The 25,149-nt window shown below is 36.5% G+C and overlaps 1 protein-coding gene across 2 annotated transcripts in view; it reads right to left on the reverse strand.

Moving 5' to 3' along the window:
- The window catches only part of RAP1GDS1 (RAP1, GTP-GDP dissociation stimulator 1), a 149,925-nt gene that overhangs the window by 84,015 nt on the left and 40,761 nt on the right, over window positions 1–25,149 (reverse strand). For both annotated transcript variants that reach the window (XM_010848323.1, XM_010848322.1), the window contains exon 2: window positions 18,024–18,131. In XM_010848323.1, coding sequence (XP_010846625.1) covers window positions 18,024–18,131 — 108 coding nt within the window. The remainder of the gene's footprint in view (window positions 1–18,023; window positions 18,132–25,149) is intronic.

Raw genomic sequence — 25,149 nt, forward strand, 5'->3', positions numbered from 1 at the left:
GAAATGTTTATCTCTGTGACACTTTGAAAGACTCTTATAACTATGAATTGAGTCCAATTCTCTGAACACTTTGTAATCAACTCTATATAATGTGTTACACTGTATTAAAACTTATCTATTACTTGCCCATCCAATCTCTCCAGGGCAAGGTACCAGCTAATGCATCAGATCAGATCAAATCAGTCGCTCAGTTGTGTCCGACTCTTTGCGACCCCATGAATCGCAGCACGCCAGACCTCCCTGTCCATCACCAACTCCCGGAGTTCACTGAGACTCACGTCCATTGAGTCAGTGATGGCATCCAGCCATCTCATCCTCTGTCATCCCCTTCTCCTCTTTCCCCCAATCCCTCTCAGCATCAGAGTCTTTTCTAATGAGTCACCTCCTTGCATGAGGTGGCCAAAGTACTGGAGTTTCAGCTTCAGCATCATTCCTTCCAAAGAAATCCCAGGGCTGATCTCCTTCAGAATGGACTGGTTGGATCTCCTTGCAGTCCAAGGGACTCTCAAGAGTCTTCTCCAACACCATAGTTCAAAAGCATCAATTCTTCGGCACTCAGCCTTCTTCACAGTCCAACTCTCACATCCATACATGACCACAGGAAAAACCATAGCCTTGACTAGACGAACCTTTGTTGGCAAAATAATGTCTCTGCTTTTCAATATGCTATCTAGGTTGGTCATAACTTTCCTACCAAGGAGTAAGCGTCTTTTAATTTCATGGCTACAGTCACCATCTGTAGTGATTTTGGAGCCCAACTAATGCATGGTGGGACCCAATTAATGCCAGTTGAATAGAGCTGTCCAGTCTTTAAGGAATATACACTGAATAAAAAAGACAGACACAATTAATATACATTGAAATAAGTTCAACTAAAGGGATGTATTTCAATGTATATTAATTAGTCAAACTTATTTAATGTGTTTTTATATGCCTTTTTTATTCAGTTATAAACTCCTTAAAGTTTGACTAAAGGGATGTATCTGGGTTTCCCTGGTGTTCAGTAGTAAAAAACGCTAGAGACGTGGGTTTGATCTCTGGGCGAAGATCCCCTGGAGAAGAAAATGACAATCCACTCCAGTATTCCTGCGTGGAGAATCCCCATGGACAAAGGAGCATGGTGGGCTACAGTCCATGGGGTTGCAAAAGAGTAGGACACTATTTAGCAGCTAAGCAACAAAAAAGGGAAGTATAAGCTGTCACAGAACACTAAAGATGGAGTAGGTGAGTTTTATTAATGTCCTAGTTGATAACTTAATGTTTAAGATGAGTATTTATTAATGTTGTAGAAGTTCTAATTACTTTTAACAGAAAAGAGGATTGAGCTTATAAAGAGACTGTCTTGTATTTTAAGAATTCTCTCATGAAGAACAGAAATTTTTTTTAGTAGAATCACCAATCACAAGCTCCTGCAGAGACTGAACTTTTCACTTTGCATTAAGCTAATCAGGTCTTGGATTACATTTTTTCAAAAGCAAACACATGCAAAAATGTTCTTTAAACCTTCAGAAATCATTTTAGAAAATTACCTTGCCTTTATCTCATCCCTCCCACATGCACACATCAGAAAGAAAAGGTGATCAATCCATAACTAAGTTATTACGAGCAAAATCAAAACATTCTGTTTGCTTCTTTAGTACAAGGAGGAGAAAAGATGTCTAACACTGAAATACGGGAAGAGAAAATTACTAGCATCTAAATGAACTCACCCCAGAGAACACTGTGTGCTGAAACCTAGAATTTAAATCCAGATGTCTCTTAAAAAAAAAAAAACCCACTACTTGGCCTTCTGGAGTTTAATTTTGGGGTTTATCACAAAGAATACTAAAAAGCAGGTCACAAAAAAAAATAAAAATAAAAAGCAGGTCACGAAATCAACCTTAGTAAAAATCAACTACAGATTCCTTTGTGGAAAACTCTAAGGTTAAGGGCATCTCACTAGCAGTTATACACAACTATTATGCCACACAATTCACATTGATACATCAGTAGAATAGAGTCCACTCATGATGGTTACTTTTGTATGTCAATTTGATTGAGCCATGGTATCTGTGTATTCAGTTAAACATTACTCTGGATGTTTTCATAAGGGTGTTTTTGGATAGGCTTAACATTAAAATCTGTACACAGTAAGCCAAGCAGATTGCCTCCCAGTAATATAGGTAGACCTCATTTTATCTGTTTAGGGTTTGACCAGAACAAGGGGCTGACCATCTGGACCTCTTTCCCACACATGCCCTGGTGTAAGAGGAATTCGGCCAACAGAATAACTCATCTGCAGGGTCACGAAATTTCACATAGTATTCTCTACTACTGCTCCAACAGCCTTGTATAACTAGAGTCAAAGAAAAAAAACCTAAATGTGTGTTAGCTTTCTGAAATCCCAAGAAATTACCCAATGCATTATTTGCTTTTTAACTGGTGATAAAACAGCCCAAATATCCAAGTGAATGTATCTGACAACAAAAGGCACTGAATACTACTAGTCCCTAGTAAAAAAAAAAAAAAAAAAATTAGAGAATATTCTCTACACTACACAGTCCATTATATGAATACTACCTAGAATATTATACCTAAAATATATCTTACTAAAAACACGAAATATTCACATTTTCTCAGTTATTAATGATGATTTTTGAGTAAATAGGTTGTGTTTATTTTTCTCTATTTGCCTATTTTTTCCTTATTTTTGAAATTCAGTTGATTCACAACATTCTATTAGTTTCAGGTGTACAACACGTTAAGTGTTTACAGATTATAACATTCCTATAGTTAGATGTTATATATAGTTATAACAACATTCTATGTGTTATAGATGATAACATATAGCATATAAATCAATGTTTATAGATTATACTCTATTTAAAGTTATTATAAAACAATGGCTATACTTCCCCGTGCTGTACAATATATCACATAAATAGAAATCTGTGTCTTTTAATCCCACACTCCTATTGTGCCCTCTTCCCCCTACTCTCCCACAGGTAACCTACTAGTCTGTTCTCTGTATCTGTGAGTCTGTTTCTGTTTTGTTATGTTTATTTGCTTTATTTTTTAGATTCCACATACAAGTGACAACAGGGTGTTTGTCTTTCTATGTGTGACTTACTTCACTAAGCATAACACTCTTTAGGTTCATCAATGTTGTTGCAAAGGCAGGATTTCATTCTTATTATAGCTGAGAATCTTCTATTGTGCACGTGTGTGTGTGTGTGTGTGTACACATACACATGCCACTTCTTTATCCATTCATCTAACAATGGGCATTCAAATTGCTTCATATCTTGGCTACTGTAGATAATGCTGCCATGAAAATCGGAGTGCATGTATCTTTTGATGCAGTGTTTTCTTCAGATATACACCCAGCAATGGAATTGCTGGATAACATGGCTGGGGAAGGGGGAACTAGCTCAAATGGCACAGCAATCACTTTGCATGTGAAAGGTAGCAGGATCAAGGCCTGCATTCTCCAGTTTTGGACTTCCCAGGTGGCTCAGTGGTAAAGAATCTGACTGCCAAGCAGGAGATGTGGGTTTGACCCCTGGGTTGGGAAGACCCTCTAGAGAAGGAAAGGGCAATCCACTCCAGTATTCTTGCCCAGGAAATCCCATGGACAGAGACGCCTGGTGGGCTACAGTCCATGGGGTCACAAAGATTTAAACACAACTTAATGACTGAGTAACAACAATGGTGATTCTATTTTGAGTTTATTGAGGAACCCCCATATCTTTTTCATTAGTAGCTACACAAATTTACAATCCCCACCGACAATGTACTAGGATTCCCTTTTCTCCACATCCCAGCCAGGACTGGTTATTTGTATACTTTTTGAAGACAGTCATTTTGACAGGTATGAGTTGATATCTCATGGTTTTGATTTGCATTTCTCGATTAGTGATGCTAAGCACTTTTTCAGGTGCCTTTTAGCTAGATGTATATCCTCTTTGCAAAAATGTCTGTTCTGGTCTTCTGCTCAGTTTGAAATTCAGTTCAGTGCAGTTACTCAATCATGTCCAACTCTTTGCAACCCCATGGACTGCCGTAAGGTAGGCTTCCCTGTCCATCACCAACTTCCGGAGCTTGCTCAAACTTATGTCCATTAAAAGATGCTTGCTCCTTGAAAGAAAAACTATGACAAATCTAGACAACATATTAAAAAACAGAGACACTACTTTGCCAACAAAGGTCTGTCTAGTCAAAGCAATGGTTTATCCAGCAGTCACGTATGGGTGTGAGAGTTAGACCATAAACAAAGCTGAGCGCCGAAGAATTGATGCTTTTGTACTGTGGTGTTGGAGAAGACTCTTGAGAGTCTCTTCGACTGCAAGGAGATCAAATCAGTCAAAGGAATGGTTCAGATCAAACCTAAAGGAAATCAGTCCTGATTATTCATTGAAAGGACTGATGCTGAAGCTGAAGCTCCACTACTTTGGCCACCTGGTGCGAAGAACTGACTCATTAAAAAAGACTCTGATACTAGGAAAGACTGAATGTAGGAGGAGAAGGGGACAACAGAGAATGAAATGGTTGAATGGCTTCACTGACTCGATTTTTAAATTGTTCTTTTTTAAAGAAAAACATATTGAGTTAAATGGGTTGTTTATATATTTTGGATATTAACCCCTATCATTCATATCATTTACAAACATCTTCTCCTATTTGGTAGGTCATCTTTTCATTTTGCTGATGGCTTCCTTTACTGTGTAAAACTTTTAAAAGTAAACTAGGTCCCATTTGCTTATTTTTTGTTTTTATTTTTAAGCCTTAGGAAACAGAGCCAAAAATTATTGCTACAATTTATGTTGTGATTTGTTATAAGACAGTAAAATGACCACAAGCCACACACAGTTAAGAATACGGCATATAATATTACTGGCCCCAGTATTCCTCATCGAGATCTTATTGTACAGCAAATAGAAGATAATACAGTAGTTTGTGCACGCGTGCTCAGTGGCTTCGGTCACGTCTTGACTCTGCAACCCCATGGACTGTCATCCACCAGGCTCCTCTGTCCATGTGATTCTCCAGGCAAGAATACTGGAGTGGGTTGCCATGCTGTTCTCCAGGGGATCTTTCTGACCCAGGGGTTGAACCCACATCGTTTATGTCTCCTGCAATGGCAGGCGGGTTCTTTACCACTAGCACCACCTGGGAAGCCCAATATAGTAGCTTACTTCCAGTTAAAGAGATTTAGCTCTGATTTAGCATACATCTCTTCAACTCTTTTTCAATGTGCTTCTAAAAAGTGTTTCTTAATTTGGGATCTTTTCCCCCCTTCTGGCTATTCCTCCCTTACTTTGAATATTTCAAACAATGGGTTAATCATTTACTCTCTATTTTGTCTTTAATGTTAAAAATTTTCCCTATTTCAACAATCTTTGCAGATGGTCATTAATATTCACATACATTCTTAACTCAAAAAATGGAAAATGAAGTAAATGAGTAACAATGAAAAGTGAAATAACTTTGCTTTTGTTTATTTACTTGGTATAAATACATTCCCATGGTATGGCATCTCTTCCAGTTTTAACATAATAGATAAACTGTAGATTCATATGGATTTAGATTCACATAAAATCAAACCTCCAAAAGGAGAAGAATTTACTACAGTTACCTACTTTCCTGGCTAGTTTTCTTTTTTCCCCTCTAACCTAAATGTTAGAAACTTTAAAAATTATCTTTAATGTCAAGGATTAAAATATTTTTAAATTTATAAAATAATTTATATCCATAATTCATTAAATCTTGAAATACCAAAATTCACACATTGTAAACATCTAAGAGGAAATCTATGGAAGTTGTTATATAAAACTACATGCAGAACTACATATCTATATAAAACTATTAAAATAAAGGTAGAAGACTAATAAGCAATCACGTTCACATTTTCAGAATTGAGTAATATATACAAACTAAAAAAAAAATGAATATCTCATTCAGCTAAAGACATAGTTCAAAGACTGATATACTATGACCTTATAATTGCAACCAAACAATTATCTGGTTGCAAAATTAATGCTCTACTGACTGTAATTTTGAAATTTAGAGGGCTATAAATTACTAAATTGAGAAATTTCCTATATTGTTTATTGGACTATTTAATAACCATGGAGTCTAAAATATATAACAATTAATATTAATTTTATTTATTCTTTAGGTACTAATTCTCATTAAGTAAATGTCTGTCCCTGAATATACAAAGAAAGATATAAATTATACTGAATCTCATTAGTCTACTAAATGACAAGGACTTGGAGATTGTAAAACTACACTGTACTTTTCATTAAGAAAAACTTCCTCTACAGACGGAATGTTGTCCAGGATTGACCACATGCTGGTTCACAAGGCAAGCCTTGATAAATTTAAGAAAATGGAAATCATATTGGGACTTCCCTGGCAGTCCAGTGTTACGACTTTGCCTTCCATGGAGAGAGTGAAGATTTGATCCCTGGTGAGGGAGCTAAGATCCCACATGCCTCAGGGCCGAGAACCAAAAGTAAAACAAAAGCAACACTGTAACAAATTCAACACAGACTTTTACCAAAAAAAAAAAAAAAAAAGAAATCATATGAAGCATCTTTTCTGATCACAGCACTATGAGATTATAAATACACTATAAGGAAAAAAAACTATAAAAAAAAATCACAAACACGTGGAGGCTAAACAATTTGCTACTAAACAACCAATAGATCACTGAAGAAATCAAAAATACCTGGAGACAAAAGAAAATGAAAGCACAACGATCCAAAAACGTATGGGATGCAGCAAAAACAGTTCCAAGAAGGAACTTTATAGCAACACAATCATACCTCAGAAAACAAGAAAAAAAATCTCCAACAACCTAACTTACACTTAAGCCAACTAGAGAAAGAAGAACAAACACAACCTAAGGTTAGTAGAGGAAAAAAAAACATACAGATCAGGGCAGAAATAAATGAAGTAAGGAAAAAGAAAACAATAGCAAAGATTAATGAAACTAAAAGCTGGTTCTTTAAAAAGACAAACAAAATTGATAAGCCTTTAGCCATGCATGTCAAGAAAAAAATGGAGATGACGCAAATCAATAAAATTAGAAATGAAGGAGAAGTTAAAACTGACACCACAAAAATACAAAAGATCATGAGACACTACAACAAGCAAGTGTATGTTAATAAAATGCACAACCTGGAAGAAAGAGACAAATTCTTAGAAAAGTACAGTCTCCCAAGAATGAAACAGCAAGAAAAAGAAATTGTGAACAGACCAATTAGAAGCACTGAAATTGAAACCATGATTAAAAACCTCCCAACAAACAAAAGTCCAGGACCTGATAGCTTCAGAGATGAATTCTACCAAAAATCTACAGAAGAGCTAACATCTATTCTTTTGAAATTGTTCCAAAAAATTACAGAGGAAGAAAAACATCCCAGCACGGATGCAAGCATTTTTCAATATCCACAATTAAGTGTGATACACGAAATCAACAAATTGAAGAATAAAAACCATACGGTCATCTCAATACAAATGATATAAAACAGATACAGACTCCTAGACTAAGTGAACAAATTTATGGTGGAGGGGAGGGATAGTTAGGGAGTTTGAAATCAACATGTACACACTGCTACGTTAAAACAGATAACCAACAATGACCAACTCTGTTCAATGTCATGAGTGAGAGGAGAGGTTGGGAAAGAATGGATACATGTATATGCATGGCTGAGTCTCTTTGCTGTCCACTGGAAACAACCACAATATTGTTGACTATACTACAATATAAAATAAAAAGTTTAAAAAAAGAAAAACTTCCTCTAGTATTAATGCTCTCAACAAATAATTTCATTATAAACAAACTTTAAAATAATAAAAATAAAAATATTTACTATTCTTAATACTAATTGATTAGGCTAAGGAGTTATGGTTTAAAGGCACCCACTCTTGACTTTTTAAAGAAAATCATTCTTTAATAAAGACTATCTTCTTAACAGGAAATTATATACCAAGTCATTACATTGAATGGTGAAGCATTATAAGGGCTGCCATTAATATCAGAAACTAAAATAAGATACTACTCATACCATTGTTATTTACTACTTTGCCAGCAATTCAAGCCAATCCAATTCCAGTAAGTCAGCTACAGTGACAAGGGAAAGCGGAAATAAAAATAACACTTTGTTGTATGTTCTGACTGCAAAACCCAATAGATCTAGCTAAAAAATCATTGTAACTAACATGTGAGTTCCAAAGGTAGTTGAATACAAATAAAGATATAAAAATCAATACATTAATAGCTTTCAAACTGATCTCCAACAAAAGCACCTGGAAGTTATAATGAGAGAAATTTGCAAAAACCACCAAAAAATGTCAAATACATAGGAATGAAGCAGGAGGCAGATGGCCCTCCCCCAGGGTAAAGCAGTTGGAAATTCATTCCCTATTGACCAAAACTCCAAGATGAAAACGGAGACTAGCAGAACAATTAAGGGAGAAGGCTAGGCCCTGCCCAGACCACATATCCCTCATTCCCAAAGTCCGGAGACCTTCCTGATCACACATGCCCATAGAAGCTCCCTGAAGGTCAAAGAGGAGTGATGTTAACTAATGCCAGGCTACCCATATGCCTTTGCAGTAGGATCCATCTTGGCTAAGAGACGTGCATGCACACATGGAAGGATCCTGAGATATACCAAATATGGACTGTGAACCAGGCACATCAAAGTGACTGGCCAAAGGAAAACCCGAAGAAATGCCTCATGTAAGTGACTTAAACCTCCACAAGGGCGCAACTCAGGGACTGTCCTCTGAGTCTGCCCATGTGTCTATCCATACAAACTGTACTCTTTTTCCTCTTAATAAACACTTTATTTGCTTCACTACTTTCCATCTTTGTGGAAATTCTGTTCTGCAAAGCTGAAGGGGCAGGGCCCTTGTCACTGACTACTAGTCTAGTGGCCAGGATCTGGTGCTTTCACCACCAGAACTCGGTCTCAATCTCTGGCTGGGAAGCCAAGCCCTGCTCCAAGCCATCGCAGGCCCAGACCATCCAAGATCAGGAATAGTCCTTTGAATAAGATATATATAGAAAGCATGTGAACCAAATTATATAATTGTAATGAGACATAAAAAAGAGAAAACTTGAATAAAAAGTATAACTATGCTTTTAGAATACAAAATGTTAGTATTTTATTGAGGACAGTAAATCTTTTTCAGTATATATTTGGCACACAGCATCATTTCAAATCACGTTTGTCTTATGTATTTTACTGTTAAGAATGTAAGAAGTTTTTCATATTTAGCAAACCTAAGAAGCAAAAATGGTATCATTTGTTAATTAGCTAGTGTAAGAAAACCCAAAATCCTCTGTCAATGCTTTAATCACAAACTATAAATACTAATAGAGGCTTAAGTCCTTCTTGAGATTATACATAATGGAGCTTTCTTTGCCCCTTATGAAGTACAATGCTTAAAAACATAACAGAATGCAAACAGCACCCAGTATCATGTTATTATCTTCTGTTACTAATCTCGTGGCCTGGGGAAGATTTCAAGATGATCTTTCTCGTTATTTCAATCAGATTCAAGTCTTCCTGTGACCCTGTTTCTACGAGCTCCTGAATATGAATATATTTGAGTATAATCTCTACTTCCTGCTTCTGACTAACATATACCTTAGACCTATATGCTATCACTTCCTTAGACTCTATCCTTAGGATAATGAACTTAAGGTTCATTATTTTAAACGGCCTCTTTTAAAAATGTCTTCTCCTCCACTGAATAACCCAATTGCATTTTATTGACGACAATGATAATGATTTTGTCTCTAAGTTGCATTTCCATCATACCATACTGGCTGGCCCAACTCTTAAATCTTAACTCTTAAATCATAATTCAAGAAATGATGGTTTACAAAGCTCCAACAAAAATAAAATATTTATAAATATTTTATAAAATTTAAGAAGTGAGATTCAATATATAATCACTAATTTTAAAACTTTTAATGAGACATTTGGCTTTTGGGGATCTGCTAAGTCTTTAAAAAACAGTATGCATTTTATACTTACAGGACCACTAGCTCAGACTAGCCTCATTTCAAATGCTCAACAGCCATGACAGAGGGTGGATACTATATTGAATAGCACAAGTTTAGAAGATTCCTCTGGAAGGCTAATGAGTATAGTATTCCCTGTGTTCTTCCATGGTTAGGAGAATTTTTCTATTGTCTTGATACTTACTGAGCACTTTGGCTCAATGTCAAATTCTTATTCCTTGAGTTTTCTGAAAATACTGCTTTAATACTGAATTGTTCTGCATATTGTTGTTGAAGAGTCTGAGGTCAATCTAATTTTCTTTTCTTTTACAATAACCTAATCTTTTAGCATGGAGGCCTGGAGGATTTCTTTTTTGTATTTATTTTTACCTTTGAAGTATCAAAGTTTTGCTAAACTTCCTCAAGATCAATTTTCACAAGCACATGGTGGGCACTTTCAACATATAGATTCTGGTTCTCTACTTCAGAAAAGTTCATACTCAATTAGACATGAGTTCTATTTCAATGTTTTGTTTTTCTCCTTAAGGATTCCAATTGCAGGTATGTTAGATCTTTTTGCCTACCTTTTATATTAGTCCTTTTCTCTCTGATCCTTTATTTTGTCTTCATCTGACCCATTTTCCTCAATGTGCTTCATTAAATTTTCAGTCATCTCTATTCCTCCTTGGTACCCTGTAATTTACTCTTAATTTTTAAAATGATTCTTTTTCTTCATCTTCTAGTCAACTTTTACTTCATATCTTCCTAGTATTTATCTACTCTGGCTCCAAGTTTCTGAATTTCTTATTCATATATTCTTCTGCCTTTTCATATCTATAAAGGCTTAAGGATATTTAATATGGGTCATGGTGTTCTGTTACTGGTAACTGCTTCATGGTTGGTTTAGGAGAAAAAAATTTAATAGCTAAAATGTTTTGATTCTCATATTCTGCATTTTCTTTGTAGTACCTACGTACATACATAACCTGCAATTTCCTAGGCAGTGTGTGAAAAGTAAAAGTGTTGGTCGCTCAGTCAAGTCCGACTCTCTGTGACCCCAGGGGCTGTAGCGTGCCAGGCTCTTCAATGTGTAGTTTTTCTTTAACTAGCAATAAAAGTTGTATACAGTAAGGAAAAGATTTAGGATCCATTCTCCGGTTTTTTAGTTCGAAAGCTCCTTCTTCTGAAATTAAGCCAAAGAGAGATATTAGTGTGTCTTCTAACAGCATCATTTTCTTACTTCTACAGGACACTTAAATTTCCCCATCTTGTGTCCTTTCCCTTCATCACCAAGCCTACGAGGGAGAACGATTTCATCCTCAGAAGAAGCACTCTCCTGATCTGCTGCCTAGGGTCTTGTGTTCCCTAGGAGACAAAAGTCTCCTTTTGATTTCCGAACAGCCAATGCTCTAAGTGAATCTAAGCCCAAATCTTAGGATTTTCCCACCAAGGTAAGATTTTTCTAAAAACAATTTTAATTGTAAATTACCACCCCTAGGGCTGCTGATTCAACCCCTCTTGTCTTTTCCATGTAGTCTCTGCAGTCTTCATGAACTCTAAAATGGGATCTGAAGCTGAGTAGGCCAGATACAGGTATTTATTTCTCTCTCTCCTAGTAACGTGAAGTTCTTAGTTTTCTCCAACACAGGTTATGAATATTTTATTTTATCCGATCTTTTTTGTTGATTGTGTAGGAAAATTCAGATTTAGATGGCCACCACTACTATGGGAATATCAGATCACCTTGCCTGCATCCTGAGAAATCTGTATGCAGGTCCAGAAGCAACAGTTAGAACTGGACATGGAACAATGGACAGGTTCAAAACTGGGAAAGGAGTATATCAAGGCTGCATATTGTCATCCTGCTTATTTAACTTATATGCAGAGTAAATCATGTGAAATGCCAGACTGGATGAAACACAAGCTGGAATCAAGATTGCCAGGCGAAATATCAATAACCTCAGATATACAGATGACACTACCCTTATGGCAGAAAGGTAAGAGGAACTAAAGAGTCTCTTGATGAAGGTGAAAGAGGAGAATGAAAAAGCTGGCTTAAAACTCAACATTCAAAAAACTAAGATCAAGGCATCCAGTCCCATCAATTCATGGCTAATAGATGGAGAACACAATGGAAACAGTAACAGACTATCTTCTTTGGTTCCAAAATCACTGCAGATGGTGACTGCAGCCATGAAATTCAAAGATGCTTGCTCCTTGGAAGAAAAGCTAAGAGAAACCTAGACAGTGTATTAAAAAGCAGAGACATTACTTTGCCAACAAAGGTCCATCTAGTCAAAGCTATGGTTTTTCTAGTAGTCAAGTATGGGTGTGAGAATTGGATCATAAAGAAGGCTGAGTGCTAAAGAATTGATGCTTTTGAATTGTGGTGCTGGAGAAGACTCTTGAGAGTCCCTTGGACTGCAAGGAGATCCAACCAGTCCATTCTGAAGGAGATCAGCCCTGGGATTTCTTTGGAAAGACTGATGCTAAAGCTGAAACTCCAGTACTTTGGCCACCTCATGCGAAGAGTTGACTCATTGGAAAAGACGTTGATGCTGGGAGGGATTGGGGGCAGGAGGAGAAGGGGACGACAGAGGATGAGATGGCTGGATGGCTTCACTGACTCGATGGACGTGAGTCTGGGTGAACTCCGGGAGTTGGTGATGGACAGGGAGGCCTGGTGTGCTGCGATTCATGGGGTCGCAAAGAGTCGGACATGACTGAACGACTGAACTGAACTGAACTCTTCAAATACTACCTTTAATAAGGGCTTCCCTGGTGGCTCAGATCGTAAAGCGTCTGCCCGCAATGCGGGAGACCCAGGGTTCAACCCCTGGGTTGAGAAAATCCCCTGGAGAAGGAAATGGCAACCCACTCTAGTATTCTTGCCTGGAAAATCCCATGGACAGAGGACCCTGGTAGGCTACCGTACATGGAGTCGCAAAGAGTCAGATATGACTGAGCAACTTCACTTTCTTTCTTTATTTAATAAAAACTGAACCCTTGGTAACTTATGATTAGCACCAGCCATAAGCCCTTATAAATGATGGACACAATAATTAAAAGAGCCACATAATACAAAAGTATGTAAAGGAGGAGACCAACATAATTCACCTTGCAAAAAAGACATACCACTCTGTGGTACATCTGATACCTTAGAGTAAAAAAGTGATATCTAGATATTACTATGAAAGAATTAAGTAAAATAAACTTTCATTTCTACTAAAACAGCAGCAATCTTTCATGATCAGTAACTGCAGATTTAATAAGGCTATTGAAAAACAGCTGATAATAAATTTCAAAGTCTTTAACTTAGGAAATAATTTTGATACATGACAATGAGTCTGTTCAACAAAATTAAAGGCATAAAGCAGACTAAAAGTAAATGACAACAGAAAATTCTTACTGTTAGAGAAGATTTATGATCTACTTGAGCAGCTTCCGTACATTATTTGATATGCTTAGGATTATAGCCTAATAGGGAACCAAAAATCAACATAATGAATAAAATAAAGAACAAGGGCTAAGAAATAACCCAAGAATTCAATACAGAGATGAATATTATGAAGTTATAAATATGGAACTAGATGCTAAATATTTCCTTCTTTAAAAACAAGTAAACTGATTGCCACCAGGCAATTAACTCAAGTTAAAACACAAAGGTATATGAGGCAGTAAGACAGAGGAAAACAGTCTAATCTGTTAGGAAAAAGATGTAAAAGCTGTGTTGGTGATCATGCTGATATTGTTCTGTGATTCCCCCAACCAACAAGAACATGGTCCCCATTCTCTTACAACAGAACAGAATTTTTATTATGAATGACTGTTAATTTTGCTTATTTTGAGGCCTTTAATTTATGCTAGTAGGTTGTCCTATAAGGTGGATCAGATGTCATATTCTCTAAGGACAATTCCTGTCTTAATGTTTAGGGACAAAAATGTGGCCTGTTTTCCATATTCAAATAAGCATGAAACCGAGTACCAATACAACTTAAAAAGCATTTACGAACAATCTTCTAACTATTCCCTTAATCAAGAGAGACCAGAATAAACCAGGCTGATTTCTTTACTGGTAGCCTTTATATATTTACTAAAAACATTTGAGAGCTGAAGTATTTAGTAATAAATGAGTGACTGAATGCTTCTATATTAATTCAGATCTCAGATGTACACAAAATGCTTGCTTAAACAAAATGTTTTCAATAAAGTCTAGCAAATACTCAAATTTTCAACTTTTGTCTCTTAAGATCCTTACATATACTAGATTTAATGCCCACTCCAAATTCAAAAAAACACTCTGAAGTCATGTAAAGTGAAAATTCTAATTTCAGATTCTAATCATTTGTAAATTCCCACAATGTAAAAACGTAAAAGCATTTCTTTCCTTTCAGAAATGTCCCTTCCAATGACAGGTTCAGCTCAGTTCAGTCACTCAATCGTGTCTACTCTTTGCAACCGCATGAATTGCAGCATACCAGGCCTCCCTGTCCATCACCAACTCCTGGAGTTAACCCAAATTCATGTCCATCGAGTCAGTGATGCCATCCAGCCATCTCATCCTCTGCCGTCCCCTTCTCCTCCTGCCCCCAATCCCTCCCGGGCATCAAGGTCTTTTCCAATGAGTCAACTCTTCTCATTAGGTGGCCAAAGTATTGGAGTTTCAGCTTCAGCATCAGTCCTTCCAATGAACACGCAGGACTGGTCTCCTTTAGGATGGACTGGTTGGATCTCCTTGCAGTCCAAGGGACTCTCAAGAGTCTTCTCTAACACGACAGTTCAAAAACATCAATTCTTCAGCACTCAGCTTTCTTCACAGTCCAACTTTCACATCCATACATGACCATGGGAAAAACCATAGCCTTGATTAGACGGACCTTTGCTGGCAAAGTAATATCTCTGCTTTTAATGGCAGGTTAGTAAATAATAAAATAAAACTTTTAGATTTCCATTACCCACATTACCATCTTGTACAGATAGAGAAATCATTCTTTCTTGATCAGGTGTAATACTAATGCAAACACTGATATTTTTAGTTAGAATACCTGACACTAAAGGAAGAATTATGAAACTAGAACTTCTCTGTGTAAAAAAGCCAGAATAGATTCTAACTTACATGGTTTATAATTTTACCTTTAAGAGCATAGAAGTAGCAATGGATCAAGCACTTTATTCAGAGAAGTAAGAACAACTGTATAAAGTAAACATCTCACTGATATTTAAAATTTTTTTTCTTGCTTAAAAGCTAGATGTTAATTTTATAAAACATATCAACAAATATCTAAAAATACACAGCTCATGGGTTTATAAATCTCCTTCCTCTGTACTAATAATTTGAAACTACTTTTTAAAAAAAGGCAAAAATTTAAAACCATATTAAAATCTAGCTTCTGAAAACACTTTCACATTCTATAAACTCAGAAAAAAGCTGCACTTTACTCAGAATGTAGTTTTTTTAATTTTGTAAACTAAGAATTAAAATTCAAACTTTGGATTCTGCCAGAGCAAGGCAAGTAAACTTACAGGGACTGTTTCCCTATCTTTTAAATGGTGATGTATATAATACCTCATCATGGGTCTATAGGAAAGATCAGACAACAGACTGTCTGAAGTCTAGTGCTGAGCACACAGTGGGCCCTCAATCAATGATACACATCATTCGGAAGTTAAAGACAGGACATCTGCAGGAACTACCTCTTCCTATATCAAATTCTTTTGTGTCAACAGTCTCAGATGTGAAGACAATTATGAATTTTGTTACAGATTCTTAAGAAGACATATCCTTTTGTTCCCTTCCCGAAGAGTCAATGATTAAATTGGCAGTTTGTTGTTTTCATTACCACTGTGTAACTATTAGTCCTTACCATTTTATGAAATACAATTTCAAAACCATCTTCAATAAATAGGGCTAACAAATAACTCTGCAATGGGTCTGAAATTTAATCCAACACCATACACAATTGTCAGTATTTCCTGAATCTGTTCTTTAAAACACTATAAAATTTTGCTTCCTTTTTTCACTTCTCTTTATCAACTTTCTCTGGGTTTCAGTCTTTCCAGGAGAGCACTGAGCGCCCCTCGATGTATAACAAAGGACATGGAATCCCCATCCTTCAGGTACTGAATTGAATGAATGGTCCATTTGGGAAAAACTGCATGTTTCTAACACAAAGAAAAAAACTGGGCCATTTAAAATGAAGTTATAAAAAAGCAAGGCTTCAAAAAAAAAATGAATTTGAGATACTCAATTTATGTAGACTAATTACATATTATGTAAATCGACCTATATAGGCATGCGTAAAAATCAGGTCATCCTGTGGTTTTCTCTCATCTTTAAGACCAGCGCTATCCGTAAGAATCTTCTGTCATTGTGTAAATAGTTTACATCTATGATCCCCAGTAAGGTAGTCACCAACCAAACAGGGTTACTGAAAAGTTAAGAGTAAAAAACTTAATCTTTTATTAAATTTAACTATTAAATAGCCACACAAATTTACTACAATGGTGAACAAAGCCTTACACATTCTCTTTTCTCTTTTTAAAAATTTTTTTTGATGTGGACTATTTTTAAAGTCTTTATTGAATGTGTTACAATATTGCTTGCGTTTTGTTTTTTGGCCCTTTGCCATGTGGGATCTTAGCACCCAAACCAGAATGGAACCCAAACCGCCTGCACTGGAAGCAAAGACAACCAACCACTGGACCACCAGGGAAGTCCCTTTTTCATTGTTCCTTTTCATTACCATTGTGCCCTTTATCCAGATGGTCTCATTGAACACCTTGTTTTAAACCCCTTCTGTGATATCTCTAAGATCAGACAGCTTGACAAAACTGTAATCTCAAAAGCAAACAACTACGGAAACAGAACTTTAAAAGCCACCTTTAAAATGCACTTTTTCATGAAGACCACTGCAGTCAATTATTTTAATTTTCTAATCACAGTTTACTAAAGAAAAAAAAAAAAGGCATACATCTCAGAGTGCTTCAAATTTAACTTTAACAATACAGTATATAACTTCCCTTCTGAATTATTTGTCAGCTACATAATTACTCTCAGGGTAAAATAAAGGCATAATTAAAAACAAGTAAAGCATAAACCAAAGTACAACCAAGCAGAATTAAGAGAACAAATGAAAAGTATTCTGTATCTATCTTTTCACTGTGATAATACAGAAATTAATGACTAGAAATATGATGGCTCAAATGCAACAATACAATGAATTGGTCAGTGAAGAGCTGTGTAATTTTTATCTCTAGCATTATTTACCACACCACCAAAGATCAAGAGTTACCTCAATTTTAAGCATACATTATTTTAAAGTAAAATGATTAAAAAGCTATCATAAAAAAATGTTAAGGGTTTTAAGTGCCCTCTCTGTTTCTTCCTTTTTTCATAAGCTTCCTCTCTCTCCTCTCCACATGTAAACACAGTCTTTTTTTTAAAGCACAAATGTAGGTGTTAAGAAGAAAAACAACTCTTGATGCATGTCAGTTAAGAACTGCCTCTCTCTGGGATTGGTATTAATGTCATCACTACCAATCAATTTCTCCTTTCTTCTGCCTATCAACTTGGCTTTCAGTATCCTGGGGGTGGGAAGGTAGGTAGGAGGGTGGAACAAGGAAAACAGCATCAGTATTCAAACACAGGATTCAAAAGAATTCAAACAATGTGAATGCAAGTTATTTGCTAAACTATATATAAATTTTTGAAAGTTTGCTGACTTGATTTTTTTTTTTTGTTTGGCATTTGAGTAAACATAAAAACTTACTAAAGTGTAAAGTAAAGTGAAGTTGCTCAGTCGTGTCCGATTCTTTGCGACCCCATGTACGGTAGCCTGCCAGGCTCCTCCATCCATGGGATTTTCCAGGCAAGAATACTGGAGTGGGTTGCCATTTCCATCTGCAGGGGATCTTCCCAACCCAGGCATCAAACCCAGGTCTCCTGCACTGCAGGCAGACTCCACAGTCTGAGCCACCAGGGCACCGCCCCTCCCACCCCCACCTAAAAAAATCAACTTACTATTTTGTGTCAAAGCTTGAAGTAGACAATCCAAGCATCCTTCTAAACTATCATCAGTTCTGTCGACAGCTGTTATCTTCAGCTTCTTCAAGGTATCACTGAGATTATCTGCTTAGAGAAAAAAAGAGAAATCAGAAACCTCACTAACCATCATGTTTCACGATAAACAGTACAAAGAAGCAAAAGGCTCCCATTATGGTGAATTAATTTTCATATACATTCAAAATGGCAATGGACTATACAATTACTCATTTTTTAATAAAATTTTATCCATTTAACTCATCTAAAATAGTCATTGTATCTGTATGATACCAAGAATATTCTACAGTCATAGAACATCTTTTCAGCATTTTTATGCCTTATTTATTGTTCATGAACCAGCTATGGTTAACTGAAAAAAATGAAAAGTCCACAAAAACTTACATAAGCTTTCCAAGTAATAATGGATTACATTTTTTTGGCTTCCTCTGTTGCATTTTAAATATATAAAATGAAAATGAAGCTTTAGAAAAGTTTCAAAATAATCTGACTTAAAATAATAAAGTTTGTTTATTATTATGGGCTTCCCTGATGGCTCAGATGGTAAATAATCTGCCTGCAATGTGGGAGACCCAAGGATGGGGAAGATCCCCTGGGGAAGGATGGGAATGGCTACCCACTCCAGTATCCTTGCTTGGAGAATTCCATGAACAGAAGCCCCTGTCTACAGGGATGCTCAATAATACAAAGCTTTTTAAAACTGCCATTTAAACACTTCAAAGTACTGCTTTAAGTCAAAAGGTGCACATTTTGGATTTTACAGCACTTGGCACGCTCAATCACTAAGTCAAGTCTGACTTTTTGCGACCCCATGCACTGTAGCCCTCCAGACTCCTCTGTCCATGGGATTTCCCAGGCAAGAATACTGGAGTGATTGCCATTTCCTCCTCCAGAGGATCTTCCAGACCCAAAGACTGAACCCGTGTCTACTGCATTGACAGGCGGGTTCTTTACCACTGAGCCACCTGGGAAGCCCTTTAAAACACTGCTCTTCTCCTAAATTATATATGGATTTCTCCAGACCATAGATTGTTAAAATTTTTTTACATATTAAAAATTATTTAGGATGCCAAGGAGTTATTAACTTTTTATTGAAGTATATTTGATGTATAATGTTATATAAATAACAGGTATAGAATACAGTGATTCACAATTTTTTAAGGTTATAATCCATTTATAGTTATTATAAAATACTTGCTATATTCCCTATATTGTACAATATACCCTTGTAGCTTATTCTCTACATCATAGTTTGTAGTACTTAATCCTTTACCCTTTTATTGCCCATGCTTTATTCTATGTATCAGTGAGTCTGTTGCTTTTTTACTGTATTTACTAGTTTGTTGTATTTTTTAAATTCCACATATAAATGATATCATACAGTATTTGTCTGACTTATTTCACTTAGCATAATACTCTCTAGGTCTACCCACCTTGTTGGAAATGGCAGAATTTCCATCCTTTTTTAATACTGGAACACTGAGACAAATAATGTGTGATATCATTTATATGTAGAATCTAAAAAATACAGCAAACTAGTAAATATAGCGGAAAAAAAAAAAAAAACAGCCTCACTGATACAGAGAACAAAGCAGTGGTAACCAGTTTGGAGAAGGAAGGGGAGAGGGGCTGCTATGAACACTGGGATGAATGTATCATTTTGAATTAGTGTTTTGGTATGTATACCCAGGAGTGGAATTACAGGCTCATATGGTGGTTCTATTTTTAGAGAAATCTCCATGGTGTTTTCCGGTGGTTGCACCAATTTACATTCCTACTAACAGTATACAAGGATTCCCTTTTCTTCACATCCTCACCAGCATGTGTTACTTGTGGTCTTTCTAATGACAGCCATTCTGCCAGGTGTTAGGTGACAGCTCATTGTGGTTCTGACATATTTTCCTGATGATTAATGATGTTGAACATTTTTTAATGTGCCTAATAGTCATCTGCATATCTTTGGAAAATATCTGTTCAGGTCTTCTGTCCATTTTTCAATCAGGTTGTTTGTTTTTTCTGATTTTCAGCTGTATGAGCTAGTTATATATTTAGGAATATTAACCCCTTATTGGTCATATTGTTAGTAAATATTTTCTCCCATTCAGTAGGCTTTTCATTTTGCTGATGCTTTCCTTTGATGCACAAATGCTTTTAAGTTTAACTAGGTCCCATTTGTTTATTTTTGCTTTATTTCCTTTGCTTTAGGAGACTGATCCAAAAAACTATTGCTACAATTTATATGAAAAGGTGTTCTGTCTATATTTTCCTCTAGGAATTTTATAATTTCTGGTCCTACATTTAGGTCTCTAATCCATTTGGAGTCTAGCTTTGCATATGGTATTAGAAAATGTTCTAACTTCATTCTTTTCCGTGGAGCTATCCAGTTTTCCCAGCACTACTTATTGAAGACACTATCTTTTCTCCATTGTATGGTCTTTCTTCCCTTGTTGTATATTAATTGGCCATAAGTGTGTCAGTTTATTTCCGGGCTTTCTATTCTCTTTCATTTATCTATGGTGCTGCCTGTGCCAGCACCATGCTGTTTTGATGACCGCAGCTTTGTAGTATAGTCTGAAGTAAAGGGGTGTCATTCCTTCAGCTCTGGTCTTTCTCAGGATAGTTTTGGCTTTTCAGGGTCTTTTGTGCTTCCATACAAATTATTAACTTATTTGTTTTGGTTCTGTGAAAAATGCCATTGGTATTTTGACAAAGATTGCGTCTGTAGATTGCCTTGGGTAGTATGGTCATTTTAACAATAGTAATTCTTTCAATCCAAGAATATTGTATATCTTCACCTGCTTGTAAAATCTCAATTTCCTTCATCAATGTCTCATAGTTTTCCAAGTACAGGTCTTTTAACTCCTCAGGTTGGTTTATTCCTACGTATTTTATTCTCTTTGATGCAACAGTAAATGGGATTATCATCATAACTTTTTTTTCTGATAGTTCATTGTTAGTACAGAAACGCAACAAATTTCTGTCTAATAATTTTGTATTCTGCAACTTTACCAAATTCATTGATAAGGTGTGATAGTTTCTGGTGCTGTGTTTAGGATTTTCTGTGTATAGTATCACGTACAAAAGAGCTCTTTTTAAAATTATTTATATTGATATTTAACATACTAAAAATTAAAAATGAGACTTTTAAAGACTGACTTTAGTAATTCATTTAATACTAATATAAAACTATTAACATAATTATATTTTTAATGAAAAATACTTCAAAACTGAGAAAACTTACTGAAGAGCAACATTGCTCTACATTTTCACAAGTCTCTATAATGTCTGCCCTATAGAAGAAAACTGGATCCTCCTATCTGCTTCTGTACTCAATCTTTTATATTTGTTGTTTTGATTGAGTAGATGAAAAAAACTCAGCCTCACACATATACACAGTTGAGAAACAGGAGAGTATTTTAACTGCATCTTCAGATAATCAATTCAGTTCAGTTGCTCAGTTGTGTCTGACTCTTTGCGAACCCATGAATAGCAGCATGCCAGGCCTCCCTGTCCATCACCAACTTCCAGAGTTCACCCAAATTCATGTGCATCGAGTTGGTAATGCCATCCAGCCATCTCATCCTCTGTCGTCCCCTTCTCCTCCTGCTTCCAATGAGTCAACTCTTCGCATGAGGTGGCCAAAGTATTAGAGTTTCAGCTTCAACATCAGTCCTTCCAATGAACACCTTTAGGATGGACTGGTTGGATCTCCTTGCAGCCCAAGGGACTCTCAAGAGTCTTCTCCAACACCACAGTTTAAAAGCATCAATTCTTCAGCACAGTCCAACTCTCACATCCATGCATGACCACTGGAAAAATCATAGCCTTGACTAGAAGGACCTTTGTTGGCAAAGTAATGTCTCTGCTTTTGAATATGCTATCTAGGTTGGTCATAACTTTTCTTCCAAGGAGTAAGCGTCTTTTAATTTCATGGCTGCAATCACTATCTGCAGTGATTTTGGAGCCCCCAAAAATAGTCTGCCACTGTTTCCACTGTTTTCCCATCCATTTCCCATGAAGTGATGGGACCAGATGCCATGATCTTTGTTTTCTGAATGCTGAGCTTTAAGCCAAATTTTTCACTCTCCTCTTTCACTTTCATCAAGAGCCTTTTTAGTTCCTCTTCACTTTCTGTCATAAGGGTGGTGTCATCTGCATATCTGACGTTATTGATATTTCTCCCGGCAATCTTGATTCCAGCTTCTGCTTCTTCCAGCCCAGCATTTCTCACGATGTACTCTGCACAGAAGTTAAATAAGCAGGGTGACAATATACAGCTTTGACATACTCCTTTTCCTATTTGGACCCAGTCTGTTGTTCCATGTCCAGTTCTAACTGTTGCTTCCTGAACTGCATATAGGCTTCAGATAATGGTGGGCATTATTTGATACCATACCAAAACTTAATGAGCAGTATTTTTTAAAATATTAGTTGCCATGTGAAATCTGAAACAATACAAATGAGCACTGCCAAGTTATATGAAAATCCATTGCTCTTTTGCACTCTGAAGGTTTTATACATGCAATAGATTTATCATTGATGAATGGATCATTTAAAAAATTAGGTCATGGAGACATGCATATCTTCCAAATATCAACACATTTCATTGTACTATTTCAAGATATCATATTTCTTAATATCATCACTAATCTTTTTTAAAGACTAGGTATTAGGACACTATCAAGCTGAAAGTGATACAAGTTTTCCAAAGTTCCAATTTTCTCTTAAAAATTCTTAATTTTATCACTAGGAACAGATACTGTCAATTTTTTTCTTCAGTGAGAAATTAACCTCATTCATTTGTGAGAAAATATCTACCAAATATGAAAAGCCAGTTTATCTCTCAGTTCTTAAAAAAAAAAAAAAAAGTTATTCCAAGGAAAAAAAGTATCTCAGTCAGCTCACAACTCAAGAGTGCACAACTGCTTTACTTAGAGATAACTATCAGAGTTTACAATGCAATGCAAGTGTTTTATGTGTACTTCCCATTTTATCACCGTGTACTTTCAAAATGTGTATGAAAAGGTTGAAAGTTTTAAAAACATGGTCTTTTTTTTTCTGATGTGGAACATGCTAAAAATCTACACTGAATTTGTTACAACACTGCTTCTGTTTTGTGTTTTGTTTTCTTCTTTTTTATTTTTGTTTTTTTGACCCTGAGCCATGGGAGATCTTAGCTCCCAGATCAGGGACTGAACCCATACTTGATACATTGGAAGGCAAAGTTTTAACTACTGGACTGCCAGGGAAGCCCACATCATGGACATTCTTAAATGAAATTGGCATTTTTTTCAACCTCAAGGATATGATAATAAAGAATATAATAACTACTAATATTGCAGTTTGCTGCTACTACTGATTAGCACACACTGAAGCACCAGCAGTCTTCAACTCCAATTACTTTTAGAACACTGTGAATGCAAATGTCAACACGATGAAAAAGAGAAAAAAAAATGTCTCGATACTACGCAAATAGTTTTGACATCACAGACACCCTAATAGGTTACCAAAGACCCCTGAGATTGCTGCTCTAGTATTTGAATTTCAGGCATTTTCGTACTTCAAAGTAACATATAAATTTTAATAGAATTTTGTACATTGTCAGCTTATGATCTCGGTTCGTTTCCAAGGCAAACCACTCAGTATCACAGTAATCCAAGTCTAAACCCCAACCACTAATGCTAAAGAAGCTGAAGCTGAACAGTTCTATTAAGACCTACAAGACCTTCTGGAACCAACACCAGAAAAAGGTCCTTTTCTTCACAGGGGTGTCAGTCACTTCGTTGTGTCTGACTCTTTGTGACCCCATGGACTGTAGCCCGCCAGGCTTCTCAGTCCATGGGATTTTCCAGGCAAGAATACTGGAGTGGGTTGCCATTCCCTTCTCCAGGGGATCTTCCTGACCCAGGGATCAAACTCAGGTCTCTTGCATTGCAGGCAGATTCTTTACCCTCTGACTCACAAGAGAAGCCTTATCACAGGGGACTGGAATGCAAAAGCAGGAAGTCAAGAGATACCTGGAGTAACTGGCAAATTTAACCTTGGAGTACAAAACGAAGAAGGGCAAAGGCTAACAGTTTTGCCAAGAGAATGCACTGTTCATAGCAAACACACTCTTCCAACAACATGGAAGACTACTCTACACATGGAGATCACCAAATGGTCAATACTGAAATCAGACTAATTATATTCTTCCCAGCTGAAGATGCAGAAACTCTATACAGTCAGCAAAAACAAGACCAGGAGCTGACTGTGGCTCAGATCATGAACTCAGGCATTTTCTTACTTCAAATAAGGTATAAACTTTTTTTTTTCTTTATTTCTTTTTTTAATTGGAGGCTAACTACTTTACAATATTGTGGTGGTTTTTGCCATACATTCACATGAATCAGCCATGTGTATACATGTGTTCCCCATCCTGACCCTCCCTCCCATCTCCAACCCCATCTCATCCCTCAGGGTCATCCCAGTGCACCAGCCCTGAGCACCCTGCCTCAAATAAGGTATAAACTTTAATGGACTTACTGCAAAATTCAGACTTAAACAGAAGAAAGAAAGGAACTACTAGGCTGCTCGAGTATGACCTAATCAAATCCCTCATGATTATCCAGTGGAAGTCACAAATAGATTCAAGGGATTAGATTTGACAGACAGAGTGCCTGAAGAACTATGGACGAAGGTTCGTAGCACTAGGAGGTGGTGATCAAAACCATCCCTAAGAAAAAGAAATGCAAAAAGGCAAAATGGTTGTCTGAGGAGGCCTTACAAATAGCTGAGAAAAGAAGACACATGAAAGGCAATGGAGAAAAGGAAAGATATGCCCATCTGAATGCAGAGCTCCAAAGAACAGCAAGGAGAGATAAGACAGCCTTCCTCAGTGATCAGTGCAAAGAAATAGAGGAAAACAACAGAATGGGAAAGACTAGAGATTGCTTCAAGAAAACTAGAGATACCAAGGGAACATTTCAAGCAAAGATGGGCACAATAAAGGACAGAAATGGTATGGACCTAACAGAAGCAGAAGATACTAAGAAGAGGTGGCAAGAATACACAGAAGAACTGTACAAAAAAGGTCTTGATGACCTGG

The sequence above is a fragment of the Bison bison genome, unplaced genomic scaffold (genome assembly GCF_000754665.1).
Source record: "Bison bison bison isolate TAMUID 2011002044 unplaced genomic scaffold, Bison_UMD1.0 scf7180017864263, whole genome shotgun sequence".
In the NCBI taxonomy this organism is placed as follows: Eukaryota; Metazoa; Chordata; class Mammalia; order Artiodactyla; family Bovidae; genus Bison; species Bison bison.